Source organism: Equus caballus, chromosome 14 (genome assembly GCF_041296265.1).
Source record: "Equus caballus isolate H_3958 breed thoroughbred chromosome 14, TB-T2T, whole genome shotgun sequence".
NCBI classification, from domain to species: Eukaryota; Metazoa; Chordata; class Mammalia; order Perissodactyla; family Equidae; genus Equus; species Equus caballus.
The window spans coordinates 104026861-104054024 of record NC_091697.1 but is presented as its reverse complement, the minus strand read 5'-3'; the positions used below and the strand labels follow the sequence as shown (position 1 = coordinate 104054024).

At 41.7% G+C, this 27164-nt stretch overlaps 1 protein-coding gene across 5 annotated transcripts in view; it reads left to right on the top strand.

The window, feature by feature from the left end:
• IQGAP2 (IQ motif containing GTPase activating protein 2) overlaps positions 1-21015 on the top strand; it is a 267737-nt gene extending 246722 nt beyond the window's left edge. For all 5 annotated transcript variants that reach the window (XM_023618155.2, XM_070234658.1, XM_023618156.2 and 2 more), the window contains 6 exons: positions 2230-2317; positions 4242-4454; positions 6140-6300; positions 15038-15175; positions 16241-16349; positions 20066-21015. In XM_023618155.2, the coding sequence (XP_023473923.2) occupies positions 2230-2317; positions 4242-4454; positions 6140-6300; positions 15038-15175; positions 16241-16349; positions 20066-20179 (823 nt within the window). In that variant the 3' untranslated portion in view covers positions 20180-21015. The remainder of the gene's footprint in view (positions 1-2229; positions 2318-4241; positions 4455-6139; positions 6301-15037; positions 15176-16240; positions 16350-20065) is intronic.
• Positions 21016-27164: the final 6149 nt, after the last annotated feature.

Genomic DNA, 27164 nt, shown 5'->3' with positions numbered 1-27164 from the left:
ATCCAAAATGTTATCATTTTAATATGTAATCAGTGGAAAAAATTGTTAATGAGATATTGTACATTCTTTTTCCATACGAAGTCTTCAAAGTCTGGTGCGCGTTGCACACAGCACATCTCAGTTTGGACTAGCCATGGTTCAAGTGCTCAGTGCCACCTGTGGCCAGTGGCTGCCATCTTGGGCAACACAGCGTTAGAGACCACGTGTCCGACCCCCGTGAAAGCCTTTACGTACATCTTTTTTCGGTCCCCGCATCAGTCCTCTGAGAGACTCCCATTATAAAAATGAAAAAAACAAACCTATAGAGAGCGTGTAATTTGCATGAGTCCACTCAACTAGTAAGCAACAGGAGCCCTGATTCAACCTCAGATCTGTCTGACCCCAGGGTCCTTAACCATTAGGCATACCGCAGGGAGAGTAGTGAGTTCCCTGTCATGAAACTGGATGGTTGCTTATATGTAAGATGTCTGGGTAGACCTTTGGCAGTGGATTCCACAGGCCTGACAGAGAGCAGAATTCCAGGAGAAGGAGGTTATATGGGCAGTTTGTCCTCCAGCAATTCCTGAACAAATAAACATTCTTTGTCCCTGTCAGGGCAGGCTTTAGTGACCTAAGTCATTCTGGTCATCAGATAGCTTCTCAAAAGAGATCAGCTGGGAGTTTCCTGGAAGCACACAGCATAAGTAGTTCCTAGAATATTATTTCAAATAAGAAACAGTCACTGTGTTTACATTTTTTAAATCATCTAACGCTTTTATTTTTAACTTGATGTTCCTGTTTAATACATTTATGATGATGATTGGAGGAGCGAGGTGTGTAGGGAGGAAGCAACGTCGGCTCTCAGCCCAGCGCCTGGGGAACAGTGCCGTCTGCCCCACGGCTGTGGTTAGCCATGCGCCCACCTTTGACTCGAGGTGGAGTGTTATCTGTGCATTCCCAGACAGCCTGTAAATCCCAGGAGTGAAGGGTCGTGGGCCAGAGGAAATGGTTGCGATCGTTCTTCTCATACAGACTTGAAATAAATAAGAAATGAGAAAAATAACGTCTACAGATGGTTTGTTGGATTTTATCCTGTTTTCAAAAGTAATGTTTGGGATTTGAGGGTTTCTGCTGTCATTTGGGAGCAGATGTCCCGATGCTTCAAAACATGAACAGTGTTTTGTTTTCATTTTCATGCTGGGAGAACATTTCCCAGTGTAGCTGAGGAAGAAATTCATCATCCACTGATACCATGTAATGCCTTTGCAAGAACCGAGGTTAAACGCAGCAACAGAGCTGCATGAAAGTGCCCCTTCAGACGCTGATAATCTAAGGCTGTTAATGTTAATGTATTAAACAGAATGATCTGTTTATGTGGCCTTGTTTTGGAAGGGAAGCTATATCCCGTAATACTATTCCCACTTATGGAAAAGTCAGCCAATTGACCCTTTGCCTTTGATGTTAAAATCTTTTTACATAATTACTTAACCTTATCTTTAATTAGGAAGGGGCAGCTGATTACCATAAAGAACACATATAAAAAGATATATGGTTTTAGCACTTACAGTTTTCCAGCTCTCCTAACTTTTCACTGGGCAGCTCTTCTGTGCTCTGCCATCTGAAGCCAAGGCCCCAGGCCAGGGTGTTAGTTCCCCACCAGACCTGAGGTTCTTGAACACCCATCCTCCTAGCTGCCATGTCAGCTGTCGGCTGAAGCCTCCACAGCACACACGGGACTTCTCCACCCACTGGCCTTCAAATTGTTTCGTAACTTTCTCAGAACAGGAACAGTAACAGTTGGTCTGGCTCCTAAAGGCTTAGGATGCATTAAACAGGCTCAGAGGTTTAAACGGTACTAAAGTCAAAAAAGGGGGCTGGATGTTCAATATCACTCCTGCACCCCATACGGTAGCACGCCGGATCAGCAGCATGTGTCCCTCTTGCTCATAAAAAGTAGTCTCAGTCTAAAAAGGAGAAGTACTTAGATAAGGAATCTGATGACATACTTGTGCCCCTGTTACTGACAGTATTATCCTACAACATCAAGCATGTAAAACCCAGGCTTCAATCCCCAAACTTTCAGGAGCCTTAGAGCAGACGTGGTGAATTTCTGCAAGTCTGTTTTATTTTAAGGGGTTATCCTTGAAACTTCATTTTTGTCTGTGTTTATGCACTCCCTCAGGAGAAGCAGATTTTTGTGCATCAAGACTGTTGTCTGAAAGTCTGTCTCTTCTTTCTCCATTTTGTAAGGACCAAAAAGCTGATAATCGATGTGATCCGGAACCAACCAGGGAACACATTGACAGAAATCTTAGAAACACCAGCAACTGCACAGCAGGTAATTGGTCTTTGCGTGTAAAGTCATAGGTACCATAGGTAGGAGTTGATTTTATTAATAAATCTTCATGCCCAATGTTTACTGTTATCTCAAAGAAACAGCATCTGACATGGTTTGGAAGTAAGGAATTTTATCTATTACTCTGGCCAACTGAGTTCAGCCATATATAAAATTCATATGGAATATCAATGGGAATGAAATAGAAAATGCAGCATTCAAATTTATGCTGAATGTAATTTTATCCCAAATTAAGAAGATGGTTCTGGGTATTTCAAAGCCTCTGAATGTTTCTCATAAACTTTATCAAACAGTGGATGAGCAGATAAATCAGTTAAAAGATAGTTCTGGTTGACAGGATGTAGAAAAATACCTTTCGTGTTTTACCTATTTGCTAACTTCAAGAAACAAAGAAGCGTCTCTCACATTAAAACTATTTTCCAAATGCTTCAGAAGCAAATGTCTGGAGACCATAGGGTCAGAGCACCATTCTCCTGGTGTAAGGAACTAAAGTTGCATAACAATCTTGCATTAAACTTTTTATCAACATTTTCTACAATGCATCATTGTTTAGTTCTTTCTGAATTAAGTTAATTTCAATGGTGTTGCTTTAGTATCAATAACTGCCACTCCCTAAACAAAAGTTAACAAAATTATCTAATCAGTTACTTCTTGGCAGAACTATACATAATTTTCCTGAATCGTTCTTAATTTCATTGGTTGCCAAGAAATCATTGTCACAGTTTTTAATTAAAATATATAAAATAAAACTTCAAGTTATCTGATGTTTATTACTGTGTGGATCTTTTTTAAACAATATGGGTCGAATAGCCTACTAATTTAGTATGAGAATTTTAGTCCTTATTGAATATTTCATTTTCCCCCAAATGTAGTAGTCACCAAGAATACAGACTTCCAAGATCAAGTATAGCTCCGTACCTCCTACCTGGGTAACACTAGGCATTTACAAATATTTCTGTCCCTAAGTTTCCTCAGTTGTAAAATGGGAATAATAGAAGTAGTATGCAATTCACAGGCAAGAATAATGAGTTAAAACATATTAAGTGGGTAGAATAATATCTGGTGTATATTAAGTGCTCAATAACAGTGGCTGCTGCTGCTACTATTGTAGTTTGCTGCTGACCTGGTATCCTGTTCCTGTGTCGTAATGTTGACCTGTCCATCGTGTGTCTATAACATCTGTATCATTGGACATTATCTGTGGAGTCAATCAATTGTGTAGTACAATGAAATGGGAAAATCACCGCTGTCTTTTTATTACTGTTTGTTTGGGGGTTTTTTTTGGAACAAGCTATCCAAATTATATTCATTCATTCATTTACTCATCATTGATTTGGGAATTTATTATACGCTAGCATATTCTTATTGCCTCTGGCTCAAAGAAACTGCAGCTTTTTCAGAGTTGGTTGTTTGAGAATGATTCCCTTATCAGAACAGAGGGTTCTGACTGTCTTCACGGTTGATGAATCTCCATAAATATGGCCGGTGTCTGAGAGTTGACTTGGGTTCTGGATGTTCAGTGTTCTCATAGCCATGTTCTAATGATCTAGTTTTAGTTTCCTCAACGGGACTATCCGGGAATTGAAATCCTTCCATCCAGGGAATTAGAAAATGTCACTTATCCATTGTAATATTTCCATTACTAAGGAGATTTGTCACCTTAGCCATAAAGTAGCTATTTAGAATTTTGTCCAAATTGCCTCCACTCCTATGTTTCTCAAAAAGATGAAGCAATCCCTTCCCAAAGAGCTACTTCAAAACCCATAGCGAGCGTATTCTGATCCCACTCTTTGGACTTTGGCTTGAGGGCTGCTTTCATTCTGACATTAACTTGCCTTGTGTAGCTTCTGAATCTGTGAGATTCAGGGATCAGAGAAAAATCAACATCTTGCTATTCCCATTTTAGGAAGTAGATCATGCCACAGACATGATGAGCCGCGCAATTATAGATTCCAGGACTCCAGAAGAAATGAAGCATAGCCAGTCTATGCTGGAAGATGCTCAGCTGCCCCTTGAGCAGAAGAAGAGGAAAATCCAGAGGAATCTTCGGACACTGGAACAAACTGGACACGTGTCATCCGAAAATAAGTACCAAGACATTCTCAATGAGATTGCCAAGGTGTTTGGAAACAGGATTCTTTCTCCTTCATTTAGCAGACCTTTGTTCACCACTGGTCATATGCTGGGCACTCTGTGAGCTGCCATGAGCGATTCGTAGTTGTATATGCCATGCTCAATATTACAGATTTTTAAAGGTTTTAAAACTGTTGATGATTTTTAGTAGAGAATAATCACAACTCTCTCAAGTCATTAGGAGAGTTGACACACACCAGAAATAAAAGCTCTGGGAACGTAATGGACATGTTTCATCTGTACCTTTAAACAATACCTACTAGTTTTAAAAGTGACACTTTTAGGAGAGTTCTCTCGAGTTTTTAGTGGACATGTGACCCAGTTGCTCTTGAGACCTGCCACTGAGATGGTAACTGTGTCCCTCAGAATTTGCCTCTGGACAGTTCAGCCTAAATTCAGTTCAGGCTTAAAGGTTAGTTTCTGTTTTCTCATCCTATATTTTTATGGTTGAGAAACTTCCTGAGAAAAGGATCTCAAATTAGCGCAAGGAAGCATCACAGGAAATGGCTGAGATCTGTTTGCTAAGGATAAGGAAGTATATATTTGGGTTGAAAGGACATTTCATTCTTTTTATCAAAACATGCAAATTAAAATGGGTCTGGAGGTGAAGGACAGTTAAATGATCAGGAAAAAATAAATTTTCTCTCCTCCTGGGAGGGAAATGCTCTCAGCGCCCTCTTCCTTGGAAAGTTGTGGTCAGTCCTGGCGGTAGGCTGATTCTTCCTGGCCTGAGGAACTCCAGGGACGGAGCGTTTCTTCCTATAGCTCTGGGGTGGAAAATATTTGTCCTTGAGGATATGTAGTAGACAAATTGATGCTTTTGCCCTTAAGAAAGAAAAAAGATATCAGGAAGACATCCACCACAAGATTCTATTTAATGAAGAATTTTTACTTAAGAAGAGGGTATGTGTGTCTGTCTGTCTTTGGATTCCTAGGGGAATGGTTTTTAATTTGTCCATGAAGGGAAAATAAACAGGCACCATTTTCTTAAACATTTTCATAATTTACTAATTAGAATTACAAAAAAAGAAAATCTTCCGTCTCTAAGTTTAAATATAGTGCAGCCCTGGTAAACTGTGAGCAGCTTGGACAACTTTCTGTTCCAGGAACGCTATTTAAATCCAAGTATAGTTTTCAAAGTTGAATCTTTTCAATCCGTCTTGAAAGCCCAGTTGTTTTTGCAAACCTTGAGAAATATTTCCCAGGTCAAAGAGTGTATATTGCTTTTTTACTTATTTCTAAAATGGATGCAATGATTCAATGTAAATCTGTTCAGTGTCAAGAATTCTTCAAAGTGGAATGTTCCAAATATTCTGAAGAAAGTGCTTGTCTCCTGCTAAAGTCTTCCTTGTACCCCTTTTAAAACACTACTTTTCCTTAAGTTAATTGTATGGTTATTCTCAAATTGCTTCTTCACTTTTCCACCAAGAAAAAAATAAACATTAGCAAGTCTCTTAAAGTGAAATACAGACACTTTCCAGGTCTGAAGAAAGAAAGAATGAGAACACTTGAGTGTTGTGAGGGTGAAATAAGGTGACCCAGATCAACCACCAGTTGTAACAATCACAGATAGTCACTTACTACTTGATAGTCTTCTTGTCCCAAATCAGCAATTTGGTAAAGCAAACTTCTGCTTCAATCTCATATCACAGCCTTGACTTGTTGTTTTAGGATATTCGAAATCAAAGAATCCATCGTAAGCTTCGAAAAGCAGAATTGGCAAAGCTTCAGCAGACCCTGAAGGCACTTAACGAGAAGGCAGCATTTTATGAAGAGCAAATTAATTATTATGACACTTACATAAAGACTTGTGTGGACAACTTAAAAAGAAAGTAAGTTAAAATCATGTCATGTTCGTTTGTAATATCATGATTTATATAAGGTGTCAATTCTTCTACGGTCTTGGGCTGTTGGGTTGAGTTGGGTTTAGAAGCAATTTTTTTGCTTTATGTTATAACCAAATACTAGAATCTTGATTTTATCATTTGTCACTGTGAATTAAGGAGTCAGGGATGAATTCAGAAACTTTTAAATTCCCCAGCAGTATTGGAATTAAAGTAGCTTACTGTGCTGGATTTTAAGCGAGTAGCTTTAACTCTTAGGGAAGCACTTTCATTATTCCTTTCCTCTTTTTTAGTCAAAGGTGTTTTTAAAATGCTGTTATGTTTACAATAAACAGTGTTTTATATACTTGATAATGTTAGGCAATGCCAGATATTTGCTAATTGCACAGTGCAGCTTGATGATTTTAAGTTGCTTAGTGGTTTAAAAAATCATTATTGACACAAAAGACAAAATTTGGCAGTTCTTCGTTATCCATTAGCATGTGTATTATAGGTTTTTTTTTTATTAAGGTTATAAAAGTTAACATCCTTGTTAAATTACAGTTGTACATTATTATTAGTCATGTTGTAGGTGCACCACTTCACCCCTAGTGCCCTCCCCCCACCCCCCTTTCCCCTGGCAACCACCGATCAGTTCTCTTTGTCCATATGTTAACTACCACCTATGAGTGGAGTCATACAGAGTTCGTCTTTCTCTGTCTGCCTTATTTCACTCAACATAATACCCTCAAGGTCCATCCATGTTGTTGTGAATGGGACAACTTTGTCCTTTTTTATGGCTGAGTAGTATTCCATTGTATATATATACCACAACTTCTTTATCCAATCATCAGTTGCTGGGCACTTAGGTTGGTTCCATGACTTGGCTATTGTGAATAATGCTGCAATGAAGATAGGGGTGCATGGAGCTTCTGAAATTGCTGATTTCAGGTTCTTAGGATATATACCCAGTAGTGGGATGGCTGGGTCATAGGGTATTTCTATTTTTAACTTTTTGAGGAATCTCCATACTGTTTTCCATAGTGGCCGTACCAGTTTACATTCCCACCAACAGTGTATGAGGGTTCCCTTTTCTCCACAGCCTCTCCAACATTTGTCACTCTTGGTTTTGGATATTTTTGCCATTCTAACAGGTGTAAGGTGATATCTTAGTGTAGTTTTGATTTGCATTTCCCTGATGATTAGTGATGATGAGCACCTTTTCATGTGTCTATTGGCCATCCGTATATCTTCTTTGGGGAAATGTCTGTTCATGTCCCCTGCCCATTTTGTAATTGGGTTATTTGATTTTTTATTGTTGAGTTGTGTGAGTTCTTTGTATATTATGGAGATTAACCCTTTGTCAGATAAATAACTTGTGAATATTTTTTCCCACTTAGTGGGCTGTTTTTTTGTTTCAATCCTGTTTTCCCTTGCCTTGAAGAAGCTCTTTAGCCTGATGAAGTCCCATTTGTTTATTCTTTCTGTTGTTTCCCTCATGTGAGGGGTTATGGTGTCCGAAAAGATTCTTTTGAAGCTGATGTCAAAGAGTGTGCTGCCGATATTCTCTTCTAGAAGACTTATTGTTTCAGGCCTAATCTTTAGGTCTTTGATCCATTTTGAGTTAATTTTAGTAAATGGTGAAAAAGAATGGTTGATTTTCCTTCTTTTACATGTGGCTGTCCAGTTTTCCCAGCACCATTTGTTGAAGAGACTTTCTTTCCTCCATTGTAGGCCCTCAGCTCCTTTGTCAAAGATTAGCTATCCATAGATGTGTGGTTTTATTTCTGGGCTTTCAATTCTGTTCCATTGATCTGTGCATCTGTTTTTGTACCAATACCATGCTGTTTTGATTACTGTGGCTTTGTAGTATGTTTTGAAGTCAGGGATTGTGATGCCTCCAGCTTTGTTCTTCTTTCTCAGGATTGCTTTAGAAATTCGGGGTCTTTTGTTGCCCCATATGAAGTTTTGGATTCTTTGTTCAATTTCTGTAAAGAATGACATTGGAATTCTGATTGGGATAGCGTTGAATCTGTAGATTGCTTTAGGTAGTATGGACATTTTAACTATGTTTATTCTTCCAATCCATGTGCATGGAATGTCTTTCCATCTCTTTATGTCGTCGTCGATTTCTTTCAAGAAGGTCTTGTAGTTTTCGTTGTATAGATCTTTCACTTCCTTGGTTAAATTTATCCCAAGGTATTTTATTCTTTTTGTTGCAATCGTGAATGAGATTGAGTTCTTGAGATCTTTTTCTGTTAGTTCATTGTTAGCATATAGAAATGCTATTGATTTATGTATGTTGATTTTATACCCTGCAACTTTGCTATAGTTGTTGATTGTTTCTAATAGTTTTTGTATGGATTCTTTGGGGTTTTCTATATATAAGATCATGTCGTCTGCAAACAGTGAGAGTTTTACTTCTTCATTGCCTATTTGGATTCCTTTTATTTCTTTTTCCTGCCAAATTGCTCTGGACAACACCTCCAGTACTATGTTGAATAAGAGTGGTGAAAGTGGGCACCCTTGTCTTGTTCCTGTTCTGAGAGGGATGGGTTTCAGTTTTTGTCCATTGAGTATGATGTTGGCTGTGGGTTTGTCATATATGGCCTTTATTATGTTGAGCTACTTTCCTTCTATACCTATTTTATTGAGGGTTTTTATCATAAATGGATGTTGGATCTTGTCGAATGCTTTCTCTGCATCTATTGAGATGATCATGTGGTTTTTGTTTCTCATATTGTTAATGTAGTGAGTCACGTTGATTGACTTGCAGATGTTGAACCATCCCTGTGTCCCTGGTATAAATCCCACTTGATCATGGTGTATAATCTTTTTGATATATTGCTGCATTCGGTTTGCCAAAATTTTGTTGAGGATTTTTGCATCTATGTTCATCAGTGATATTGGCCTGTAGTTTTCCTTCTTTGTGTTGTCCTTGTCAGGTTTGGGGATCAGTGTGATGTTGGCTTCATAGAATGTATTAGGGAGTGCTCCATCTTCCTCTATTTTCTGGAACAGTTTGAGAAGGATAGGCATTAAATCTTCTTTGAATGTTTGGTAGAATTCTCCAGAGAAGCCGTGTGGTCCTGGACTCTTATTTTTGGGGAGGTTTTTGATTACTGTTTCTATTACTTTGCTTGTGATTGATCTATTCAGATTCTCCATTTCTTCCTGATTCAGTTTGGGTAGGTTGTAGGAGTCTAGGAATTTGTCCATTTCTTCTAGGTTGTTCAATTTGTTGGCATATAGTTTTTCATAGTATTCTCTTATGATCCTTTGTATTTCTTCAGTATCTGTTGTGATTTCTCCTCTCTCGTTTCTAATTTTATTTATTTGAGACTTCTTTCCTTTTTTTTTTAGTGAGTCTGGCTAAGGGTTTGTCGATTTTGTTAATTTTTTCGAAGAACCAACTCTTTGTTTCATTGATCCTTTCTACTGTCTTTTTTGTTTCAATATCATTTATTTCTGCTCTAATTCTTATTATTTCCCTCCTTCTACTGATTTTGGGCTTTGTTTGTTCTTCTTTTTCTAATTCCGTTAGGTGTCGTTTGAGGTTGTTTATGTAAGATTTTCCTTGCTTATTGAGGTGAGCCTGCATTGCAATGAATTTTCCTCTTAGGACTGCCTTTGCTGCATCCCAAATAATTTGGTACGGTGCGTTTCATTTTCATTTGTCTCCCGATAATATTTGATTTCTTCTTTAATTTCTTCAATAATCCGTTGTTTGTTCAGTAGCATGTTGTTCAGTCTCCACATTTTTGGCCCTTTCCCAGCTTTCTTCTTGTAGTTGATTTCTAGTTTCATAGCATTGTGATCAGAAAAGATGCTTGATATTATTTCAACCCTCTTGAACTTATTGATGCTTGCTTTGTTTCCCAAGATATGGTCTATCCTTGAGAATGTTCCATGCGCGCTTGAGAAGAATGTGTAACCTGCTGTTTTTGGATGAAGTGTCCTATATATATCTATTAGGTCCATCTGATCTAATTTTTCATTTAATTCTATAATTTCCTTGTTGATTTTCTGTCTGGATGATCTATCCATTGGTGTTAATGGGGTGTTGAGGTCCCCTACTATTATTGTATTACTTTTGATGTCTCCTTTTAGTTTTGTTAACAGTTTCTTCACGAATTTTGGTGCTCCTGTGTTAGGTGCGTATATATTTATGACTGTTATGTCATCTTGGTGGAGCATCCCTTTTATCATTATATACTGCCCCTCTTTGTCTTTCATTACCTGTTTTGCTTTGAAGTCTACTTTGTCTGATATAAGTATGGCAACACCTGCTTTCTTTTGTTCATTATTGGCTTGGAGTATTGTCTTCCACCCCTTCACTCTGAGTCTGTGTTTGTCTTTGGGGCTGAGTTGTGTTTCCTGGAGGCAGCATATTGTTGGATCTTGTTGTTTGATCCATCCTGCCACTCTGTGCCTTTTGATTGGAGAGTTCAATCCATTCACGTTTAGTGTGATTATTGAAACGTCGGGGCCTACTGTTGCAATTTTATCACTTGCTTTCCGGTTCTTTTGCATTTGTCCTGATGGAGAGCTGTTACTTTGTGTGATTGTCCTTCTGCTTATCTCCTTTGTTCTGGATTTTGTAACCCCTTTCCTTTTTTTGATTTTTCAGGAATGAGTTTCTTCCTGAGCAATTCTTGAAGAGGAGGTTTTGTGGTGATGAACTCCCTTAACTTTTGTTTATCTGGGAAAGTTTTTATTTCTCCATCGTATTTGAAGGATATTTTTGCTGGGTAGAGTATTCTTGGCTGCAAGTTTTTATCCTTCAGAGTTTTGAATATTTCATTCCAATCTCTTCTAGCCTGTAAGATCTCTCCTGAGAAATCTGCTGATAGCCTTATGGGGTTTCCTTTGTAAGTTATTTTCTTCTGCCTGGCTGCCCTTAGTATTTTCTCTTTGTCATTGACTTTTGCTAGTTTCACTACTATATGTCTTGGGGTTGGTCTTCTTGCGTTAATAAAGTTTGGAGATCTATTGGCTTCTGTGACATGAAGTTCCATCTCTCTTCCCAAGTTTGGGAAGTTCTCAGCTATTATTTCTTTGAACAGGCCTTCTGCCCCCTTCTCCTTCTCTTCTCCCTCTGGTATACCTATAATCCTTATGTTTCATCTCCTAATTGAGTCGGATAATTCTCAGAGAGTTTCTTCATTTATTTTTAGTCTTAATTCTCTCTCCTCCTCTGCCTGCAGCATTTCTATATTCCTATCCTCCAAATTGCTAATTCTGTCCTCCATATTATCGACCCTACTGTTCAGAGAGTCCAGATTTTTCTTAATCTCCTCCATTGTGTTCTTCATCTCCAGTATTTCTAATTGGTTCTTCTTTATGGTGTCAAGCTCTTTTGTGACATAGCTCCTGAACTCATTGAGTTGTCTATCTGAATTCTCTTTTAGGTCGTTGAGTTTTTTCATAATGGCAGTTTTGAAATCATCATCATTTAGGTTGTAGATTTCATTGTCTTTGGGATTGTTTTCTGGATGCTTATCATTTTCCTTCTGTTCTGGAAATTTAATATATTTTTTCATACTGCTTGATGGCGTGGGTTTGTGCCTCCGCACAGAGATGGAGTTTAGTCACTGCTTCCACTTGTTGTGACTGGTGTGTGTGTGGGGGCAGCTGTTTAGACTGCCCCAACCAGGAACCCTGTCAGCTGTTACTGACTGGGTCTGGACCCCTCCTTGTAGTCACAGTGGTCCTATGGGGTCCCTCGTCGGTTGTGGGGGCTATCGCAAGGGGGCCTCAGGCTGCTGGTGCCTACTGCTGCAGCCCACCTAGACGTGCTCCCTCCTTGTGGTCTGCAGCAGTGTTGTGGGCTTTCCTATCAGCCAGGAGCAGGATCACCTATAATCTCTGATTTGTCCCTAACAGAGCCCACCAGATCACATTTGTCCACTATAGGTCCCAGCAGAACTATGGGTATCTTCTGCAGCCTGTCATTAGCTCACTTAGCTGTGCTGCTTTTGCCCCAGGGCCTTCCCGGCCTTGAGATTGCCAGTCAGGACCTCTCCACTAGTGCTGTGCAGAGGCTTTCACTGAGGCTGCTGTAAGAACCTGGAGTTCCCCCCTGGGCTACGTAGTCATTTCACTGGAGCTCTACTCTGCCCCACTTTACTCTCACGGGATCTCTGGGAGCCCCTTGCCTGGTCTGGGACATGGCCAGAGTCTGTAGGCTTGGCGGTGGCTTGTAAGCTGGTGCCTTGTGGGGAATTCTGCTCTAGGGAGCTTCCTGGTGTTCCGAATGCTGTGCAGGGCCTCCCTGCCAATGGCGAGCAGAGGCCCTCCCTGCTGGGGGGGTGTGGGACCCTGGAGCAACCCCCCCAGGCCACAGAGCCTGGTGTTGGAGCTCCACCCAGTCCCCAGGTGCGTCCATGGGAAGTCCAGGCACCCCCTGTACCGAGCCCTGCACCGGGGACCGTGAGCCCAGCAGCAGCTTGCGGTCTGGAGCTGCCCCGGGGGATCCGCCCACCAGGAGCGTTCTTTTTTCCTCGATTCTGGGCATGGCCTCCCTGCTAATGGCGAGCAGAGGATTTCCCTGCTGGGGAGATGCGTGACCCCGGAGCCTTCTCCCACAACGCAGAGCCAGGCGCTGGAGCTCCAAACGTGTCCCCAAGCCTGTCTACGGGAAGTCAGGGTGCCCCCTGTACCGAGCCGTGCACCGGACACCATGAGCTCAGTGGCAGCTTGTGGTCTGGTGCCATGCCGGGCCCGCCAGGAGCTTCTCTTTGTTCTGGCTTCTGGGAGGGGCCTCCCTGCTAATGGCAAGCAGAGGCTTTCCCTGCCGGGGAGATGCAGGACCCCGGAGCCTTCCCCCGTGCCGCAGAGCCAGGCGCTGGAGCTCCAACCGTGTCCCCAAGCACGTCTATGGGAAGTCAGGGTGCCCCTTGCACCGAGCCAAGCGCTGGAGACCATAAACCCAGCGGCAGCTTGCGGTCTGGAGCCGCCCCGGGGAATCCACCCACCAGGAGCTTTCCTTTTTCCTGGATTCTGGGTGTGGCCTCCCTGTTAATGGCAAGCAGAGGCTTTCCCTGCCGGGGAGATGCAGGACCCCGGAGCCTTCCCCCGCGCCGCAGAGCCAGGCGCTGGAGCTCCAAACGTGTCCCCAAGCACGTCTACGGGAAGTCAGGGTGCCCCCTGTACCAAGCCGTGCGCCAGAGACCGTGAGCCCAGTGGCAGCTTGTAGTCTGGAGCCGCCCCAGGGGATCAGCCCACCGGGAGCCTCCCTTTTTCCTGGCTTCTGGGTGGTGCCTCCCTGCTAATGGCGAGGGGAGGCCTTCCCTGCCGGTGGGTGCGGGGCCCTGGGGATTTCCCCCTGGGCTTAGGTGTGATTGCGGGGGGCTTGGGTAGCGGTGTTGTCACCTGTTTCCACCGTCACTCCACTGGTGAGTGCACACTCCTGCCCTTGGTGCGTGGCGATGCTATGGTGGAGTCCGCTGGAAGAGAGCCTCCTGCAGGAACTAGGCTGTCCGGGGGTTGGGGGTCGGGGGTCGGAGAGTTTTCACCTATTTCCACCTCCTCCCAGGAGGAAGTCTGTCCGTGTTCGATGTGTAGTAGCATGAGACTTTTAGGCGTCTTGAGATGCTATTTGGATATCCTTTGTTAATCGGTGAATGTCCAATTAGTTGTAGATTCGACGAGGGAGAGACAAAGACATCTCACTCCCCCATCTTGGTCCCGCCCCTATCTATTATAGATTTTTTATATACAATCGAGCCACTTTTAATGAGTATTCTTTGCTCATAATTATTCTTATCACTAGACTAAGATCAATACTAAATAAATTTTAATTACCTGTTTAAATATGTAGTATAGGATTTTCATGTAACCCTTGTAGTCAAATTGACAGTAGGAAATGGTGTTGTACGGAAAAATCAATTGCATCAATCATAGAAGATTCGATGAGGGGAAATCACCAAATTTAAGTCTCAGTTACTCGGGCCACACTAGTTCTGAATTTTAATTCAATTACTTGCGGCTATAAATTACGTTTACTCTGTTCCTGGAAAGCAAAAGTTGGTCAAGCTAATATTCAGTAGAAATAAGGTTGTTAAGGGTTTTCTTTACATATATATTGCACCTACTTTAAGGCACTTTACAAGCCCTGCAGCCAGGTGAGCTGGATTTGGGCTCTGATTCTGTTGCATGTGTGATCCTGAATCAGTCCAGTGCACTTCTCTGAGCCTCCATTTTCTCATTTTTAAGGTGGGATGAAGAGTACGGTACCAGCCTCACAAGTATTGTTATAAGAGCTAAATGAAATAATATGTGAGAAAGGAATGTATTCCCTTAAGAGCACTATGGAAATGGTAATTTTGTAAATGAGAGGCAGTGTTTATAAAGCACTTGGAATGGTGCGGCCCCAGAGCATTTTTTGAATAAATGAAAGCAGTTCTAGCAATGCCGTTACTTAGGAGAACGCAGTTCATGCTCTTGCACCAAAGCTGCTTGTGAAATGGCTTAATCTATTCACTTAGTTCAATATGGCTGAGAAAATAGAGTACAAGTTTTATGGAAAATGTTAGCCTGTAATTCAAACTTCAGTCACCTTGAAAATAGCTTTCCCATCAACAGTTCAGTAGTGAGGCTGTACCGCAGGGTTAAAACTGTCACCTACACAACAAAATAAAAAGTTGCACATTTGGTGTGGTGGGGGCCAGGTGTGGACAGTGGTGTGCACCTGCCACGGTGATTTGCCCTCGTGCTGACAGATGGTTTGTTCTTATTTTGCCAGAAATTCTCGGAGATCAATTAAACTAGATGGAAAAGGAGAACCCAAAGGGGCGAAGAGAGCAAAGCCGGTGAGGTACACCGCAGCAAAGCTGCACGAGAAGGGTGTCCTACTGGGGATAGACGACCTTCAGACAAACCAGTGAGTCACCTGGAGTCTGCACAGGACACACGTGCCCCTGCCTCGCTCACACAGCATCTGACTCACATTTCTCCAGTTTCCCGAGGCCTTTGAAGAAAGCTTCATTTGGTCCATCAGGGCTTACCCTTGATTTCAGATGACAGGAAAAATCCGTGTATTGTAATCTCTCGTCTTCCCATCGGGCCTCTAGCATCTGGTCTGTCGGTCAGATGAAGTGACGATCAAGTGATGTGTTTCCCGTGGCTTGTCCAGTACGTTAGGATTGGCCAGCCTCCTCTCTTCCTCCAAAAGAACTGAGTCAGAGCAGTGAGAATGAAGGGCTGTCTTTTGGTCTTGATAGATGAGAGTTATTTGCAATTGCCAAACACTGAATGCCTTTCTAATTTCAAACCATAGATTGTGTGCCAACGCGTGGGTCAGAGCCATCCCAACACTGTGCTGTCAGAGTGTGTATATGAGGTGGAGGAGAAAAGGGAACTCTCCTCTGCAGCCCCACACCAGGCACCAGTGGGTGCTCCATCTCAGAGGGACCGCAAGCCCCGTGACCCATCCCTCCCCGCCCTTTGTCTGGGGGAAGCCAGACACACCAAGTGTCTCCTCTCTAACTCCTGGCTTCTCTGCCATTTATCCCATCAAGCCTTCTCTTACCTACACCGACTCAGGGAAAATGCTTCCCCTTCTTTGAAGTTTCTATGAAAGTTATCATCTGAAATACTCAACTGGCCTCTCAGAAGTATAAGTCGATATTTAATTCTCATGTTCTGTGAATCTCATATATTTCCAACTATATTTTCTGCTCTTCAAGAGCAAGGACAATATTTTACATTTCTTTTGTAATAAAGCTCCTACTTCAGTGCTCTTTGAGCGACAGCTCTCAACAAGAGCCATCCACCCTAGTTTTAGTGAGCAGAGTGGAGGAAAGATGATGGGAGGTTTTGCATGAATTCCCTTAGGATTTTCCCAGTAGATCATTTGCTAAGAATGGTAACTTGGGATTCCATTAATTTGTTTCGGCTTTAAACATACATTTGCAATTCCACGTGTGCTTGTCTCTTTCCTCACTAGGTTTAAAAATGTTACATTTGATATCATATCTACTGAAGATATGGGCATCTTCGATGTCAGATCAAAGTTCCTGGGTGTTGAGATGGAAAAGGTGCAGCTCAATATTCAGGTAAGCTGGGATTTCTGCAACTTGGGGTGAGTTTTATAGTGGGGATCGCTCAGGGCTCCCCTGGCTCACATTCTCATGACAGCAATGAGGTTTAACAGAAGACCAATGTAAGACTTACTTGCCAATATTAGTTTAAGCGTTGATGATTTTTTAAAAGCTATGATGTTTCAAATTATTGGAACTTAAAACGCTTTAGCTGGTAAACCATAGCAGTCAGTTTTTCTAAGCCATGTTTCCGTTTTGAAGCTTAGAGACAATAATAATACAAAAGTATTCAGAGCTGTGAAGTAAAGGCTGGAAAGTTTCTCTTCATTAGGAATTTATATTTCTTTCTAGAACTGCTCAGGATTGAAGCTTTCCTGATCTCATGTCTCCATCCTAGCATTGTTTTTACATCAGTTTCTTAAATCTGTTTGTTAATGTTTGGGATCATAGAAATGAAAGACATTGTGCAAAATAGATATCTATAAATAGAAAAATGGTGTTCGCAGTCTGAACTATTGCAAATTTCTCATTAGGACCATATTTAAGTCAAATATACTTGAACAGAAACTGAGAAATCCAGTTTATGTGCCATAAAAAAATAAATAAATAAATGGAGGGAGGGTACAAGAAATGTGTAAGTTCATCTGCTCCCAACTTGTTAATTCGTAGCACAGGATCAATCTAGAGAAGTAATTTTTTAAATTTTTCTTATAAGTTTTTAAGTGGAAATAACACCTATTTACCTGGACTCCAAACTACCTGTAAAATGGTTTCCAGGTATTCTGCAGGTATCTACCTGAATCCTCCTGAGAAGCCGCTGGGAGTGATGCAGGTTCCATCCTCACTGTCTGCTCAGCCCGTGGCTGACAGCCCTGAAATTACCTCCCGCTCCTGGGAGCAGACCCCAAAGCCCTTCTTTTCTGTCTAGCTTTCCTTGTGGCTTCAAAAGAAAAGTGGGAGCTAAATGGGTTCGCTAAGGACATTGAGATAATGGAGTAAATTAGAGTTCAGAGAGAAAAATTAAAGATATTATGTAATTATGAAAAGCATCCTTAAGTAAACAGTACTGTTTTCTGACTTATTTTGAATGTCACTAAATGTATCCATTTAACAGTTTAACTGAGAGTCTCGAGTTACTTTCTGTAACACTCAGATAAACATGGGAAGAGAAAAAGAATGTGCTTGTGGTGCTGTGCCTTGGTTAGTGATCCTTCTCTAGATGTGGCAAAGACATATGTGATCGCCAAGAAGGAAATGACCCAAGGCCAATCAGTATCAACTAGACAGATGACTCACAAGTGACCGGGAGACACCTGTTTAGAGAGGCTTCTAAATTCCATGGGACTTCCTTTGAACACTGGTGCGAATACCAGCGTCGCTTGCTGCTTTGTTAAGGAGTGGTATGCAGTAGGATTAGCTGTTCACACCGTTCATTAATACACACAATTGATTGTGAAATGTTACTCCTTAGCTGTATGTGGGTGGCTAATCTGGGCCAGATTTTGTAAGTCATGCTCCAGATTTTTTAAATCATTAGCATTTCATCAGGACCAGCTACATAATTTGCAGGGCTCAGCAGAAAATGAAAATTCAGAGCCCTTTCTTCAAAATTATTAAGAATTTCAAGATGATAACAGCAGAGCGTTAAACCAAATGCAGGGCCCTTGTGATCATGGGACCCTGTACAGGTGGAATTCCCAAGGAGCCTGCACATAATAGCTGTCAGACATAAAGTCAGACTTCTCTTTATACATATGGCTTTCAGACAACTACAATGTCATGTGAATTACGAAAGAGAAACATGATGGCCAGGTCTTCACTGTGAGTCCAGGACTCGAAACAGGACAGAAGTTTCTGACAGGATAAAGGGGATCCTTTCTAACATTACGTTTCTAGGTTTTCCTCAGCCCACTCTTCCCTTAGCTCCTACAGATTATGTCTAATTATATCCTATAGCTATAGGCCATATACACAACGGGGTGGGGGGGTGACTTACTTGAAGATGTTCTGCTTATACGAATAAGGGCCAGCGTGAATCCAGGGCTGCAGGGTTGGCCTTCTTCTTTCCCAGACAAAAAGCTGAGGTTGAGAGAGCTCATTATGGAAGAGGCAGCTGGAGTCCCTGCTCTTGATGACCCTACTCCACTGCCTGTCTCACAGGGTTCCAGTTGATCCTGTCAAGACAAGGGTGGCTTACAAAGGGACTGCAGAGCCCTTGATCTCATGTGCCCAAGAACACCCCTGTGAGGTTGGCAGTGTTACCCTCAGTTTCGCCCAAGGAAACAGAACTTCAGAGAGGTTCTATGATATTGCAAGGTCCTAAGACAGCAAATGGTGGAGCTGAGACTAAAATCTGGTCTGCCAACCACAAGCGCACTCATGTTTTCTCTGCTCCCCACCTCGGGGGCCCAGCGAATGCCGGTGCATACACCATTCCTTCTCAACTTCACCGTGTTGGTTTAATTCTTTGCCAAGAAACTTTAGCAGATGTTGCCTTTCCCAAAGGAAAAGTGAATCTCCACTGCCCAGTAATAGGTAAAAGCATTCTTGAGGAAAGAACTTCCATTCCCGAAGGAATTTCCGGCCCAGAAGCATATCTAAATAATGCAGGGGTTGAAGTGAGAGCGGTCGGAGGTAATTGAGGAAGTGGAGGAGGAAGCTGGCAAGAGTCAGCGTTCTCTCAAAGATGACTCCAACTCCTGCAGGAGGCTTCACTTAACCTAGGCTCAAGGCATTATTATTAACGACCAAGAAGTTTCCAGAGCTAGAAACAAGAAAATGAGACCTGGGGCGGTTTAGGGCAGTTCAGGAAAGATATCTTCTATTTGGGAAAGGCCTCCTCTCCTGTGTTACTGTGAAATGTTGCTGCTTAGTCATGTGGCTGGTGTGGCCAGTTATCAATTTTAGCAGGCAAGTTTATTCCCTTTGTTAATGTGGTGGCAATGAACGTAGAAGGATAGTCTGACTTGAGAATAAGAGCTGTTGTCAATACCAGAACAGAACTGGTCTAGATCGGAAGGAGTTGCATTGTACAATGGTCTCCAAATTTCCGTCACTCAGCTTCATCAGGGATAGCACAATCGCTTCTCCCCATTTGCACATATTTATTTATAAAGTGTACGTGCGCCTACCACTGTACTCAAAATGTACTTTGTAAAATATATATAAAATTTAAATGTTTAAAGAATGAGAAAAAAATAAACAGGAGTTTTAGTGTTCTTTTTGCTCCCCAATGGATTATCTTATTCCATGTTAGAAAACACTGCTGTTCTTAAGGATATGCCCCATCTTGCTGGAACATCTGTGTTTTTAATTTTCCAATTAAAAATTATATTTATATATGTGATATTAACTTAAGGATAATGGTTTTCTTTCATACGGTCCTTATCAATTCTAAAAATCTACTTTCTTTCATCTCGGCAAGTGATTCTCAAAGTATGGCACCCAGGGCGACCATATCATCATCACATGGGAAGTTGTTAAAATGCAAATTCTTGGGCCCCCACCAGAGCTGTAAAATCATAAATTCCTGGGAGCAGGGCCTAGCACTCTGTGCTTTAACTGGCCTGTGTTTTTAACCAGATGATTCTCATGCACACTAAAGTTTGAGAACGCTCACCTAGGTCATTCCGTCAATTGAGTCTCATTTCTGTCAATGAATTCTTCTAGAATGTTTCTTAAGCCTACGAACTGTCAAATCTGAGATTGACTGATGTCCCTGACAATTGCAGGATTTACTTCAGATGCAGTATGAAGGCGTGGCTGTGATGAAAATGTTTGACAAGGTTAAAGTCAACGTGAACCTTCTCATCTACCTGCTGAACAAGAAGTTCTATGGGAAGTGAAGCGCCTGCAGAGATGTCACGGATTCCGTCCCACCCGGATCAGGAAACGAATCTGTTCAGTATTTTTGTTTTTAAACATGATTAAATCACTGCTTATAAACGTGTGATTTTTTTAAAAGACCAAAACTCTTCCGAAGAATGTACCCATTGTGCCTTTTTTGATAATTTGATACTACAGTAGAATGATACACAAAATGAATTAATGTAAACACTTCCACATTATACTGTGGTATAGGTACTCTGATTTAAAACTTTGGACATTCTGTGATTTGTTTGAAAGTAGGGAGAAAATTAATTTAGCTGACTAGGGACAAATATGCAAACCTATTTTCCTATGAAAAAAATTTTAAATGTCCCATTTGAATAACATAATTCTCTATAGATTTTTTTTTTTTTTGATCTGTGGAGAAATGGAAACCTAATTATTTGCCATGAATTATTTAGACAGATACTTAGTTCTAAGCTCTGCCTTCTGGGAGTTACCAATTTTAAAAGAGAACTTTTGTGCAATTCAAGATTAAGTTTTTATAATAATTGAAAGTGACAATACAATAACACTTTCTGTATAAAAGTATATATTTTATGTGATTTATTCCTACTAAATGAAGTGCACTACTGCCTCATGGTAAAGACTCTTGTACCCGGAGCCTTTAAGTGACTAAGGAACAACAAGGACATCAATCCTAGGCCCCACCTCCACCCCTCGCAATTTATTTGAATACTTCAATTGTGCCTCTCAATTTTTTGTAATGCAATAAAATCAGTACCTAGATGGTTTTTAAATGTGTTCTTTGAAAATTATTTTATGTAAAATAAATGTTACTGAATTACATTCATTCGGTTTTTTTAGTTGTCTTCATAGACTCCAATCGTTTAGTGGGTACAAGAAGGTTCTTGGTGGGGGCTGATCAAGAGGAGAAAGAATATACTATAGCTGTACACCTTAGGGTACGGAGTAAGCCGCTGTGACTGAGAGATCCCGAACGCTGGGGCTGAAATGAGAGAGAGATTTGTTTTTCTCAGTTTCTGTAAGTTCCAAGGTAAGTGAGCAGGCCCGAGGTTGTCTGGGGATTCAGGCTGGCCGGTGGGCTTTGTCCTTGTCACTGATTCCTGGCCAGCAAGGAGGGGGACACAAGTCCAGGGCCAGTGTTTTAAATTATATATGTCACTTGTGCTTACATCCCGTTGGCCAAAATTTAGTCATGTGGCCACAACCAGCCTCAAGAGAGGCCTAACTAGGCAGTCACGTGCACAGTTAAACCCCCAGGCAGAGAGGGAGGTGGTACTATTATTAAAAGAAAGGGAGATTGATTCCTGGGGCAGGTCAGCCGTCTCCACCACAATAAGAATCCCCCTGATGCTTTGTATTCTGTTCGTTCAATCAACCGGCTTTGTTTTCCACAGGGATTACAAAATATTGAGAAAGTGGGCTAGCTTATGTTCCTTTGGCACAAATGAACTTTAAGCGTTAGACCCACGGGATTTGGAAAATTCAAATTTTATAAAGTAGAATCTGCTACTTTAGTGATTGTTTGGACAAAGAGGTAATGCTCTTTGTCCAAACAGACAATGCTCGAAACGATGCTCACTGTCTCCACAGTTGGTGTATGTGTTTTTTGATGCATTGGCCTTAGTATAGACTCCATGAAAGGAATCAAATAAGCATACAGTTAAGTTTCACCTGTGAATAAACTCATTCTCCCCTCCAGCTGGCGATTGGTGAGGAACTGGAGCTGGGGCAGTGGGAGGGAGGGTCAGCTTCCTTCTTCATGCTCCAGGAAAGACCTTCAGTGGAAATGTAGAGGAGGAGCCAAAAGTAAGGAAAGCTGTTTGGAGGCAAAAGCTAATCTTTCACAGCATCTCTGGAAGGAGGTTGTCTTAACTCATTCCAACCCTGAGTGATATACTTGAGTGTTATCCAAGTGAATAAATATCTTTGTGTCATGCCAGTCCCCAGAGGTATGACGTGAATGTTTTCTCTCTGTTGGCCCACAAGGTGAGGTCATTGTGGACAATATTACCAACGGCTACTTGTTTGAGATCTTTAAGGCACAGGGAAGAATGTGACCCAGAGAAGCGGTAATGTGATGAAGGAAAGGAGTACCAGCAAGAAGCCAGGGGAGTGTGAGTGTGAGATAGTGGGAGCCCAGGCCTGTGCCTCTCCCAGGAGGACTGAACCATCCCCCAAGCCAGGGGACATGGTGCCTCATAGCCCTGAGCCACCAAGGACTCCTGCCCATTGTAGAGGAGGGAAAATAATTTTCCCTCTACTCTTCTCAGTTCGTGGCCAAGGCCCCTGTAACAAAAGACAGATTGGCAAGAGAAAAACAAACACGTTTATTAAACGTGTACCCCACGTATACATGGGTATTACCAGGGAACTGAGTAGAACTCCCAGGAACAGCCCAAGCCACCACCTTAAATACGATCTTCTGCTAAAGACAAAAGAAAGGCGTGAGGATCAGGGGCAGGGGTGCATTTTACAGGAAGGTGGGAAGAGGGACCGTCTGGTAAAGTTTCCTCTGCCTGCACTAACTCTCCCGGTGAAGAAGTCATCTCTGCTAACAGCTCTCTTCCTGGTACAGGACGCTTTTCTAATGCAAATTTCCTTTATAAATGTAAACTTCCCTTACAAAAGGATAAGTTCTACTGTTTCCAGAGCTTCTCCTGTGTCAACCTGTCCGCAGTTGCTCAAAATAAACCATGTGCTGAAGAGGCATATTTTTGGGGGCCCATTCTGCTACCCTCCACCACCTTCCCCCCCACCCCCAAGCACTCATAGCTTTTCTTAGTGGGAAGACAAAAGCTTTTTTTTTTTCACTTTTAAAACACTTAGCAATTGAAACTGTATCTTGATTTTTGTATAGCTAATTCCTGTATTTTGATGTAGGTTTGATCATGTTTCTGCTGTTACAAAAGTGGTCTTTGGTCTAGAAGGTTGAGAGAGTCCATGCTCCCCTGAATTCCGGCACCTGGACCTTGAAAAGGCAAAAATGACCTCGGGAGCACGCAGCTTCGCTGCTCTCAGAGGACCTGCTCTCGTGATGTCCAAGAGGGAAAACCCGTGCCTACTCCACTCTTCTGGAAGTTTGTGAAGAAGAGACCAGCTCAGGGTGATCTTTGTCTGACATAACACGTCTCCCTTATGTCACTGAACGACCAAAACCATAATGTGTGTTTTGGTGTATGTGTGTGTGGTTGGGCACTAATTAGAGGTGCTGTTCATGATGTAATTTTTATGACTTGGGCTGTGGTTAAGTAGGGATTTGTAGTATTCCTCAAATATTCGAAGAGGCAAACCTCAGACCTCTGAATGGCGAAAGCTGTCTATATTTTGAGAGATTGTGGTGAGCCCTGGATGGTCTTACTGCTGACCAGCTTTTTGAAAAATCTGTTGCCTCTGTTACTGAAACCAGGACTTAGTAACAGGTTAAGATAGAGCCTTCTAAGACATCTTCTGAGCTTCAGAGGACAGAGATTGCTTCACTGTCTGCCGGAAGTCCAGAGCCGGGAAGTGTCTTGTAAATGGCCAAGAGGCGGAGGCCCAGGGCCGGTTCTGCGATGGGCTGAGAGGAGACAGACGCCACCCCACAGCCCCTCAGGAGTCACAGTGTTGCTTTAGGTTGGCCCTTGTAGGAGTGGGGTGGTTAGTGATTATCTCAGTCTAATGATGTGGACGCTCTCAACTCAATCTCAAATGAAATAGCTCATACAGATTTTCTAGGTTGCCTTGCTGGTTTTCCTTCAAGTATGAAATCTCTTAGCTAAAATACATTGGAAGGCATGGTGGTTAATTTTATGTTTCAACGTGATCAGGTTAAGGGATGCCCAGATAGCTGGGAAAACATTTCTGGCTGTGTCTGTGAGGGTGTTTCCAGAAGAGGTTAGCACTGGAACCCACAGACTGAGTAAGGAAGATGGCCTTCACCGACATGGGCGGGCACCAGCCAATCCACTGAGGGCTGGAATCCAACAAAAAGGTGCAGAAAGAGCAAATTCTCTCTCTCTCTCTTCTTGACCTGGGACTGCATCTTCTCCTGCCCTCGGACATTGGAGCTCCTGGATCTCAGGCCTTTGAACTCCAGAATTTACACCAGCAACTGCCTGGTGCTCAGGCCATCAGTCTTGGACTGAATTATACCGCCGGCTTTCATGGGTCTCCAGTTTGCAGACAACAGATTAGGGGACTTCTCAGCCCCCATCACCTCGTGAGCCAATTCCTATACTAAATCCTCTCTTGTATCTATATCTATAATACGTCCTGTCGGTTCTCTCTCTCTGGAGAACCCTGACTAACACCAATGGGAAATGACCAGGAGAAGTAGAAGATATTGAGTTCACCTTATAGAACTGCAACAAAAGTTGTTGTTTTCTTTTTAAGAGATAATGAATTTGACCCTTTCTTAGCACCCCAACCGTAGGCAGAGTCTACCATTCTATCCATAGTACAACTACTGAAAATACATTTTTTGACCCACTATGAGAGACTAACTTTACTTCTAAATCCAAAATAGCAACGCAGATTTGTAACAACAAAAGGTAAACCCAGGCCCCCTGCGGATTAGCTTGTAACTTGATTACAGAGCTGTTTCCCTGAAAAACAAATGTGGCCGTATCTGCACAGAATCTGGAGTTTCACACACCTGATTGGAGTACAGTTTGATTTGATTTCACACGACTCCAGATATCCCACCGTGAGCTTCAAAGGGGAATTACTCTGGGATCCACAGTCGTCTTTGGAGGACCTCCAAAGAGGAGTGGCGACCGGAATGCCTGAAGCAGGTAGATCATCTAGTGGGTTTAAAAGAAACTACTTTCATACCATTTTGGGATTAAAGTTTTTGCTATTTTGATGTCACGTTCGTTTAAAAACACTACTAAATACCACAAACACTGTGAACAAGTAGCTAATGACTCCCACTGGTTCCAGGCAAGTTCAAACAGAGAAAATGAAACTGGGAACCAACAGCGAGTGGTCCATCCTGGGTGATGCTGCAGTGTCGAGGTGTCATTTCTGAGGGACAGCGACATGTTACGTAGCCATCTCTAGTCAGGAAGGTTTTCTACTCTAGGGAACCAATGCACACTGGCTCTAGAACTGGCAACAAAGGGATTTTGGTATGGGTGACATGGAAGAAATTGAAGTCGAGAGATTGATACCCTTTTCAAGAAGTTCTAAAGAGCACACAAATGTTATAGGAACTTTGTAGAGTGTGGGGAAAAAACAGAAAACAGAACATCACCAACAGACCATAACACAAAATGAGAACTCAATCACAAAAAGTGTGTCAAAACTTCCAATAACTGATGGGATGAAGAAGAGATGATGAAATTGACAAAATATTTAGACCTGAATTGCATATCAAAACTTGTAAAATGCAGCTGAGGTGGTGATTGGAGGACAAGGAATGAAAATTAACAAGGTAAGTAATCCATTCAAAAGGTTAGGAGAATAAAGAGTAAGTCCAAAGAAAGTCAGAGAAAGAAATAATAAAAAGCCTGTGTGAAAAGTAATGACATTGAAAATAAATAATAAAAGCAGCAAAACAAAAAGATGGGCATTGAAAAATGGTCATTTCCAAAATTTGGGCAGATTCATCGAGAAAAAAACAAAAATATGCTATATAAGATATAAAAATGGGGAGAAAACTGCAGATAAAATAGATAGCTTTAGAAGAATAAAATAAGGTGTACACATACAAGAGAACACTATAAAGAGTTTAAAAAGAAAGAATTAGACGTGTATCAATCAGGTAAATCTAGAAAAATGCAAACTGCCCAAGTATTCCTACAGTATGTTACTTGTACAAATATTTAAAACATACAAATCAAAACTGATTTTCTTTTTTGGAAACACAAATGTACTAAAAGTACAAAAACATGCATGAGAAAGTTCGTCTTCTGGGCAGGAAAAAGAATAGAGGAGTACCAAAAAAGCTTCAGCAGTGTAAGATGTGTATGTATTTACATGTATATGTTCACGCCACGTTGTGGGCCCGTGGGTGTGCTATTAGGCTCTGTACTTCTCTACGCTTGAAATATTGTGTACCTTAAAGAAAGTCTCACAAACTACATGAAATCCCATTCAGTTCTTTTTACCTCTCAAAGCAGTAGTTTTCAGTGTGTCGCAAACACACAGCAGCTTCAGCGCCTGCATCACCCGGGAACTTGCTAAAAATGCAAGTTTTCAGACCACACCCCAGACCTGCTGAATCCGAAACTCTGGAGATGGGGCCCAGCACTGTGGTTTAACAAATCTTCCGGATGATTCTGATCCCTGCCGAAGTTTGAGAACCACTGTCTTAGAATAAGCTTTCTCTGAACTATATTCCGGGAGCTCTCAGACATCACCATCCCCTGGAGGCGCTTGTCAAAAATGTAGATTTTGATTTCACAGACCTGGGATGGCGTCTGGGAATCTGCATTTGTGTGTGATAAAAGCTAAAACCACTATTTTTGAAGATACTCAAAAGAGTTTGAAGAATTCTTACTTTTCATTTCATATCCTTGAACTGTTGAGTTTTTTGCCATGTGAATTGATTTCTTTAATATTTTACACTGTATTTCATTGATTCTGAGATGTCCTTTCTTTATGTTTAAACAATCCTGAAATTGAGATGTTTCTCACAGTCAGGTGTATGTCACAGTTTAATTGGCAGCGTTTGTTTCTTGCTTGTGGTACATAAATTAAAATGATGAGTCTTAAAATCAGTGGTGGTTAGGATCGATGAAAAATGGTATAAGTCAATAGCGAGTGGAGAAATATATAATTGTAGTGGTTCACGTCTACTCTTGGATATGTTTTGCTCAGAGAAACGAATGGGGAAAATTTTTAAATAGCGTTACATAGTTGGGTTATTCGGTAATTTATTGAGCAACTTCTATGTACAACAGGCCCTGTGCCCTGAGGATGCTGGAATGCAGGGCAGAACCGGATAGTCTCTGCTGTATTTCCCCCACTGGTTTGTCAGGGCTCTGCTTGGGG